Raw genomic sequence first — 9249 nt, forward strand, 5'->3', positions numbered from 1 at the left:
GTTATTTGCTCATGCAACCTGAAGGTTGCTTTTACGTCAGGCTGTCAGTGGCTAAATCCTTAGTTGAATCTGCTTGTTTCCCATCTTTCTGGCATCATCACATTCCAAGTCAATGGTATTTTACAGAATCTGTACTCTAGACAAAATTTACTTCCTCACCATGCACTCATTAGATTCCTTAAGCCTTTTCAACTTTTCCCACATTTCCCTCTTTGGATTGCTATATTCTTGTTCCTCTCAGGTAATATCCAGCATTCTTTTATTATAATGTTTCTTTATTACTAGCCACTGGAGGTGCCCTTTGCTCCCTCCCTCCCTTGGAGCGTATACCCTAATATTCCCGCACTCACAAATTTAGCTTCCATGAATATTAGGTACATAATACTTCCGTAATTCATGGATGCCATAAGATCCTTTAAAAATAATGACTGTTATACTTAACTAGTTTCCCTATTTTTAACTCCATATTTTCCAACACTTCCATTTTATTCCTTTCTCTTAACCTTTTACTATTCCATAGTATTTTATTATTGAACACTTGTATGACAAGCACTGTGCTACAAGCAGATTAAATAGTAATGATTTAAGCAGTCTTAAAGATGATTTGTCTGGAAGAAAATGAGAAATTTCTGTCTGACAAAGAATGAGAAAATTAAATTGGTAGTAGAAGATAATAAAAGGTAGTGATCAGCCATCTGGGCATTAGAATTAGAGTGGGTATTGTCTGACTCTGTTTGACAGTAGGCAGTTTTAGTCCGTTTTGTAATTATATAACAAATTATATTACTGAGGCCAGGGTGGGGATAAGAAGGAGCCCGTCATATAAACACAGATAATATATGATAGAGTGTGTGGCAATGGAAAGCATAAGAGATGGAGTATACTTCAATGATAGGGTAGCTAGGACCAGTTGATGACTTCACCTTATAGTCAGTACTAAAAATTTTCAAAATATCCTCAGTGTAAAGAAAAATTTCAAGTGACATCCAAATCACTAGAAATTTTTCTTCAAACCAGGACCCACTTCCAGTATATTTTGATCTGGTTGATCAGAAGCAGTATCTCATAATGCCTAAACCTTGGACACAGTCCAAATGCCATCAACAGATGAATGGATAACAAAAATGTGATATTTATACACAGTGAGGTAGCACTCTGTCATAAAGAAAGATAAATTCAAGTCATTTACAGGAAAATATTCCATGGCTTCTCTTTTATATGAAATGCAAAATATAAAAAAGACAGTGTTAGTTACTTTTCTTGTTACTGAGACAAAATACTCAGAGGAGGAAAAGTTATTTAGCTCAGTTTATAGATGTTTCAGTACATAGTTGACTCCAAGGCAGGATGGCACATGACAAAGAGGCAACAGTACATGGCCGCAGAAGATAGAAAAAGCAATAAGAAAGTGAAACAAGCTTGTTTCTGACCCTTATATTGTATCCAATATACCAGGATTGGGGTGGTGCCAATCCATTCAGGAGACTGATCCAGCCATCACCCCCTTGCTCCCACGTGGCCCTAGGAATCAATCTCACACTCTAGGATCAGCCAACTCCAGAGCGGGGGGAAAGCTATGACTACATGAGGCTTTGGGGGAACATCTAGGCACAAACCATAACAAAGAGCAAGAGAAAAGATAGATAAGAGGAAAGAAAGCTATCTTTTTCAAGTGGGAAGAGAATCAAGAGATGAAGGAAGGGCTGAGGAGACAGCTTGGTGGTCTAAGTGCCTGCCTGGTAAGTGCAAGGACCCAAGTTCCCCGGTACTGAATGCCACGCTGGCCCTGAACCCCAGGTGTGCCATGCCAACCCTGAAACAATGCCTGGTTCTTTTCATTTTAATTCTAAATGGCTTATAGTATTGCTTATTATACTCTCTTTAAACAAAAGATCATTCTTATTGTACATTTTACTGTTCAGGCATAACAAACATTTTATCATCTGCTTGTTGATTTCTATTGTCATTTTATAGAGATTGAGAATATGGCTCATATATAATTCCCCTCTAGTGGGGGCTTTATAATTTTTTTCAAGGCCTTCTTTGTAGAGTTTTTCCATATGTTTGAAAGAGAATTCATTCCATGGTTAAAATCTAATAATAATAATAATAATAATAATTATTATTATTATTATTATTATTATTATTATATAAAGCCAATTATCTTATTCCAATACAGCAACATTATATCTTTCTCATATTTTTGTTTTTGTTTTGTATTTTTAGGGAAGGGTCTACAGGGTGTTCAGGGTCTCACTACTAGATTGAATTTACAGTGATCCACCTGTTTACAGCCTCCCAAGAGCTAGGATTACAGGCATGTGCCACCACACCCAGTCTCAATTGTTATCTCAGCAAGGCTGGCAGGGGTGGGGCTGGCAGGGCAGGCCTGGGGATCAAACCCCCAGCCCCTGCACCTGCTTGCAGTTGCTTTAATCCCCTGAGCTATTTGGCCTGCCCTCTTTCTTGTATTTGATCTTCATATGGGTGTGCTAGTTTGTTACTATGATTGTGGGTTCCTAGAATTTTCTCTGTTCTGACGTTGGTACATGCCTGTAATCTTAGCCAGTCATGTTAGCATGCTGGTGGGAGGATTCCTTGGTCCTTGTGTTCTCAATAAAAGAATTTGGTCAAGACACACAAGAGCACTCTGAATGTACAGAAAGAATTTATTGCAAAAAAAAAAAAAGTACAGGGCAAAAGTACACCATTAAAGGAAATAATGGGCAAAAACCAAGACAGTAGTTGCAAATGGTGACAGTCTGGATTTTTTAAATATAGGAAAGCAATTTCCAGGCTTAGGGGACAATAGTGATTGTCATTGCTCCATTTCTGTGGTGATCACACTTATAGACATTTGTCTTACAAGTTATCCTGGAATGTCTATGCTTTACTTGCTGTAAAGCATATGTATATTTTTTAATGTATTTGGTACAGGGCCTCACTACGAAGCTGGGACTTGCACTGATCCTCCTGTTTTCAGCCTCCCCAGCACTGGGATTATAGATATTTACCACCATGCCTGGTGTCAGGTCAGCTCAGCAAGCTGAGGGGCAGGGCTGGCGCAGTATGCAGGATTGAGAATTGAACCCTGTCCCTGAGCTGCCTAAGCAGGGGCTTATTCTGCCGAGTTATCTCACTGGCCCTGTAAAACATTTTTTTTTCTGGTACTAGGGATCAAACTCAGGACCATGCACTTGCCAGGCAGGTGCTTAACCCACTGAGTTATCTCCCTGGCTCAAAACATTTGTTTTTGTTGTTCTTTCCAGATGATTAGTGTTTTCTCTGAAGTGTAGACTATTATCCTAGTGGGTTTGATCATATATGATATCTTAAAATAAATCTTTTAAAAAAAATTTTATTTGTGTGTGTGTGTGTGTGTGTGTGTGTGTGTGGCCAGCTCAGCCCACCAGGGGGCGGGGCTGGCTGGCATGTGGTGCTGGGGGATTGAACCGCGGTCCCTGTGTGTTGCTAAGCTTGTTCTAAGTAGGTGCTTTAGACCACTGAGCCATCTCACCAGCCCCTTAAAATAAATCTTAAGAAAACTGTAAAAAAAAAAAAAAAGCAAAAAAGAAAACTGTAATATAAGTCAAGTTTTAGTTTAATGTGGCTACCAAAGGTATATCTTGAGATCTTTTGTTCTCAGTTTTATTTTCAGTGGGCCATTAGCTATAGCAACCAAGAATGCTGAATATCTGGCTGGCTGATTTTAAGAATCAGTGATACTAAATTTTGGCTGATGCAGTGCGGCCATGCATGCTTCTAAGGTTTAGATCAACTATACCCTCCCTCAAATTTTCATGCACTCAGAGGCCTGACTTTTGAAAGATGACTGGATTACGGGGACTACTGCTGACTTGCTGTTATGAGGTGTGGCCTGGTTGAGAGGGGCAGGTCACCCAGTAGATTATGTCTCTCTCCCTAGCTTCTCCCTTCACTCTGTTTTCTTGCCACCATGAGGTAAGCAGTTTTCTTCCCCACTGTGTTTTTCTACCATACTGTTCTTGTCTTGGAGGAAGATAAGAACCATGCAAGGACTGAGACTTTTGAAACTGAGCCCAAATAAAAACCCCTCCTTTAAGTTGTGGGTGTCAGATATTATGTCTCAGGAATGAGAAAGTAACTAAGACACTGTCTGGCCTTATGATTTTATTATGTTGTATAAGGACTTTCAAAATCAGAGCACTTAGGCTGGAGAGATAGCTCAGCAGTCTAAGCACCTGTCTGGCAAGTCCAAGGATGTGGGTTTGAAACTGGGCATGGTAGTGCAAGCCTGTAATCCCAGTGCCGGGGAGGCTGAGACAGGAGGATCACTACTGAATCTGAGCTAAGTAGCAAGATCCTATACCAAATAAATAGTTTTTAAAAATTTTAAAAATCATAGACCTAATAATTATAAATGTGCTATATAGAGAGGTCTTTATTGTTAATTATAATTGGCATTGATGGCACTCAGCAGCAGCATTCACTGTATTTTTTAAAATCACACCTTGTAAAATCAGTTAGGAGACAGCACTTCCACAATGTAGCAAGAAGGACAGAATAAGTGTGTCAAGTGTGGGAGAGCAATTTGAGGGAGATTGATGGTACTGTGTCTTTTATTGTAATAAAATAGTTAGATCTAAACACTTAAAAACTGTAATTGGCATAGCATGCTATTTTGATTCCCCCTTGTCTCTTACACCTGCTTATATCTAGTTACCTGCCTAAAACTTAGGAGCCTGTGTAGGAGCATTGTAAGTTTAAGGCCAGCCTGTGCAATTTAGTGAGACACTGTTTCAAAATTTAAAAAAATTTAATGTCTGGGGATGTAGTTTAGTGACACAGCAAGCAGAACAACACCTGGGTTCAATTTTTAGTATGGAAAAAATCCTGTTCCATTATCTTTTGCTGTATATATCTCAGAACTAATATATATTATTAAATAAACATTAGAAGTATCATAAGCTTTTGGTAGCTGCATCCTCTAAACTATGAGCAGTCCCTGACAATACTCTTTTGCTTTAAAATCTGTATTTGTACAATACTATGTTTTACACCTGTTGTCTTCTTTGTAAATGTTTTTACATTCTTTTTGAAATTTTGACTATGAAAATTTCACATAAATGCTAAAAAAGAGACCACTGTAGTAAACTCTGTATTCACCCTGCTTCAACATTCATCAACATTATTTTCTTGTTTCATTGATATACGTCTTAGTGGAGAATTTTTATTTTTATTAGATGTTTGCAGTACATAATTATAGTCATCACTGGAAGCTGTTACATGTGGGTAACATAACTTTTTATTAGTACATTTCCAGTACATAATGTTTACATTCTTGTGTACATGTATATAACACATTTTAATTCTCTTTCATCCACTTTCCTTCCTCTCTTCCCTCCTCTATCCATCTTTTAATCAGTTTCCCTTTTGACCAAGATTTGTCCCCCTACTTCCTATAACCTCTTTCATTTTGCTCTTTATTTCTATTTTGCATTTCTCATATAAGAGAAACCATGCACTTTTTTTGTTTGTTTGTTTTGTTTTCTTAAAGCTGGGAATCTTACTCATGACTTTTCACTTGCCAGGCAGGCGCTGTGCCATGGTGCTACATTCCTGGCCCCTCCCTACACTATTTAAGCTTGTGTATCTGATAATACATCTCAATTATTTTTATCCCCTTTCCTTCTCCCTCCGCCTCAGTGGAGCTTTTAAAAGTATGAAGAGCCAGGTGTACACACCTGTAAGCTTAGCTCTCAGGAGGCCGATGTGACTTCAAGGCCAGCCTAGGATATATAGTGAGTTCAAAGACAGCTTGCACTACAAAATGAGATCCTGTCTAAAACACAAAACAAAAAACTATCCATCCCCACATATTCTCATATGAATCTTTTTTTTTTTTTTTTTTTCCTACCCTGATGGAGGGGCTGGCATGGCATGTGGTGCCAGGGATCGAAATGCAGTCTACCGTGCCTGACTAAGCAGGCACTTTAGACCACTGAGCTATCTCGTTGGCCCTCTCATATGAATCTTTAAAATTGCATTGTCTTTTTTTTTTTTTTTTTTGCGGAATTGGGGATTGAACTCAGGCCCTTGTGGTGGCCAGGCCAAGTGCTTATTCTACTGAGCTAACTCCCCGGTCCCACATTGTCTCATTTTAACATAACTACCTAACAAATTTAGTAGTAGTTCTTAAGCATCTGGTATAATGAATTTCCACAGATTTTTCCTCAAACCAGATTTTGGAGGAAGAAAGAGAACCTGGAATAACAAAGAATCCAACCCTCTAACTGCCCCTACACCCCCACAGCAAAACAATGAAAGAGATCAAACCCAGGCACTTGCACCTGCTCAGCAAGCACTGTACCACTGAACTACACCCTAAGACCTAGAGAAGCACACAAAGATACTCAGCGTGCAATCATTGGAGCAAAAGTCCAACTCTGAAAAACATCTTCCCAATGGGCATTGTGGTGCACGTGCATAATCCCAGTATTCTGGGATGCAGGGACACGGAGATGACAAGTCTATGCCTCGTCTGAGCAATTTAGGGATTTAGTGAGACCCTGACTCAAAACATTAAAAAAGAAAATCTGGGCATGTAGCTCAGTGGTAGAGTACCCCTGAAAATCAAAACAAAATTAAAAATACCTACATTCTTTATCTGCTAGGAACCATTTCCAGTAGAGCGCCGAACCATCCACCCCTGTCAGGTAGCACTTGTAGTACGAACAATATCTAAACAGGATCTTGAAATAAATATTTTGAGGTTCACAAGACAAAAGGATTGTATCTTTACAACCCAACCTTCCACAAGTAACCTCATAAAAGCAGTAAAGCAAGTGTAGGAAGGTTAGGGGTAGGAGTAGGGTGAGTTGAGTTCAGAATTTTCATTCTAGAAGCCAAGGGAAGGGTCAGAAACCGGGGTTAAAGTTTCATTTACATAAGAAGGTCATTATTAATTACACTTATTTATTTTTTTTAATTTTTATTTATTTATTTTATTTATTTATTTTTGTGTGTGTGGCCAGCTCAGCCCACCAGGGGGCGGGGCTGGCTGGCATGTGGTGCTGGGGGATTGAACCGCGGTCCCTGTGCTTTGCTTGGCTTAGCTTGTTCCAAGTAGGTGCTTTAGACCACTGAGCCATCTCACCAGCCCCTAATTACACTTATGAGTAAACAAAAATAGCGAAGTTTTCTTAAGTCTTTTACTCACACATGGTCATATTAAATATTTTTATTGCTGCCTATTGTTTTTCCTGAGGTAATTAGGGTGCAAACTAATGCAAACTAATGGTGATTCAAATCTGCATTCAAACCAGTCCTTCTGAAGGGGACACCTTGACTTGGTCTCTCCGAGAGGCATGTCTCAGGAGATTAAGCAATACCTATCACCCAACTTCTGGTGGTTTCTATCCTGGTGGTTTCTTCCATTAAAGATTACGCGGAGCTGGGGGTGATGCCGTACACCTGCACTCGCAGCCCTTTGGGAGAATGACAATACTTTCATAAACTCAAGCCAACCTTAGGCAATTTAGTGAGGCTCTGACTTAGAATAAAAAGGCTCCAGCTGCAGCTCAGTGGAGGGCACTCCTCAAGTCAATCCCTGTACGGAAGCGCGCAGGGGACACACCGGTTCTGCCGCTCCTCCGGCAGCGAACCGCACCATCAAGTCTGACATCTTAGCGCTGCCCCCCGTCCAGGCCTCTCCTCTCTCTGCGAGGTCTCTCCATACAGCGGATCGTGCCAGCCTGATTTCAGCTCTCATTTCCCGGTGGTTTCTCCCACGACCTTTTAACAATTCTTCCTCCCTTAGACCCCTATTCCTGGTGGTTTCTTCCAGCAGATACTTCTCTGCCGAGAGCAGCATCCGGTCAGCAACTATCTGCCCCTTAAATATAAAGTAGAACATAAAACTCCCGTGTTCGCTGCTGTTCCTTCTTCCCGGAAGCCACGGTGCTGCGTTCTCTGTGACATTACCTACTCGCTCTCTGAAAGGGCGAGGACCCCGGCTTTCTGCTGTACGCAAAGGATAAGCTTTCACGATGGCGTCCCAAGCCAAGAGTACCGAACGCCACTGCGTTCTTTTCCCGACAGCGCCTCCTTGTGGAAGCTGCGTATCCTGCACCTACAAAGATTTATCTACGCCGGGTTGACTATTGGTTTAAAGCGCCGCAAGGAAATCTAGAGCATGCGCAGTACCAACAACCCCGCCGAAGAGGCGGCTTTTGCAAGTCGGACCGGAAGTGGAAGTGGTCCTAGAAGGCAGCTGCGTTGCAGCTAAGAGTTTTTCCATATTTTAATAGCTAGAAGCCGCCGAGAAGATATTGGTTGGCCGTGCTTAGAGATTTGTGGATTAGTGATATAGATGTGGAGGCTAGTGTAGTTTGTGATGGGCTTTGTGTTCAGTGATTTTTGACGACTCTGTGTTGTCCTTTGAAGGTTGTCAGTAACAAGGATCTCTGTCCTGTCAGTGATGGGGCCCTTTGAGATGAGTTATTAGCATTTGGGGGAAAATGAAGGGAGTTTGTGAGCAGTGACCGAGGAGGGCCTGACGTGTCAGCTCTGGGGATTGATGGGGTACGTACTTTATGACCTAAGCTGAGAGTTTAGGTCATTAATTTTCAGCCTTTAATATAAAGATTCACTACTTTTGGTGTGTAGCATTTTCTTCATTGTTTTAATCAAAGTGGGGTTTTTAAGTTTCTTTTTCACTCATAAGTTACATTTTCAGTTTCAAATGCTGTCTAGTTAATACTCAATTTGAAAAAAAAAGCCTTATAACCTGTTTGATGGTCAGTTTCACAATTGCCACACTTGTTACATAAAGTGTCAGTTTAATTTTGTTATATACATTAAGCATATAAATATTACATGTATATCTCACATCTCCTTACAAATTATTTTAATTAGGGGAAGATTTGGAAAAGTTTGTTCATTTATCCAGTCAGTTTCTGTTCTGTATATTTAAAACTATATTATTAAAATATATGTGTATTTTTTGTAAAAGATATGATTAAAGAGTGCAAAAGATATTAAAGCAATTAAATCTTTTACAAGTAGCTTATAAAAATATTTTCTTAAATGTTTTCCAGCTTTGTATAGCATTGCTTTTAAAAATGTTTTTGAAATTTGGAGAGAAAATTTTATTTACTCTAATGCATAATAACCACTTAAGTTTTATTTTCTATGAGTTGTCATATCCTGTGTCCGGCATTTTAATAATTGATAGACTTTTACCATTAGAAATAACCTATTGTCACATAC

General features: G+C 39.7%; 1 protein-coding gene across 5 annotated transcripts in view; it reads left to right on the top strand.

Annotated features, from left to right (window-relative positions):
- The first annotated feature begins 8236 nt into the window (after positions 1 to 8236).
- Positions 8237 to 9249, top strand: part of LOC105742923 (zinc finger protein 585A) — an 18333-nt gene continuing 17320 nt past the window's right edge. For all 5 annotated transcript variants that reach the window (XM_023721575.1, XM_023721573.1, XM_023721577.1 and 2 more), the window contains exon 1: positions 8237 to 8562. Coding sequence is in view for 3 of the 5 variants with exons in the window: in XM_023721573.1 (XP_023577341.1) it covers positions 8558 to 8562 (5 nt within the window). In the remaining 2 variants the exon portion in view is untranslated. The remainder of the gene's footprint in view (positions 8563 to 9249) is intronic.

The sequence above is a fragment of the Octodon degus genome, unplaced genomic scaffold (assembly GCF_000260255.1).
Source record: "Octodon degus isolate 3935 unplaced genomic scaffold, OctDeg1.0 scaffold00083, whole genome shotgun sequence".
Taxonomy (NCBI): Eukaryota; Metazoa; Chordata; class Mammalia; order Rodentia; family Octodontidae; genus Octodon; species Octodon degus.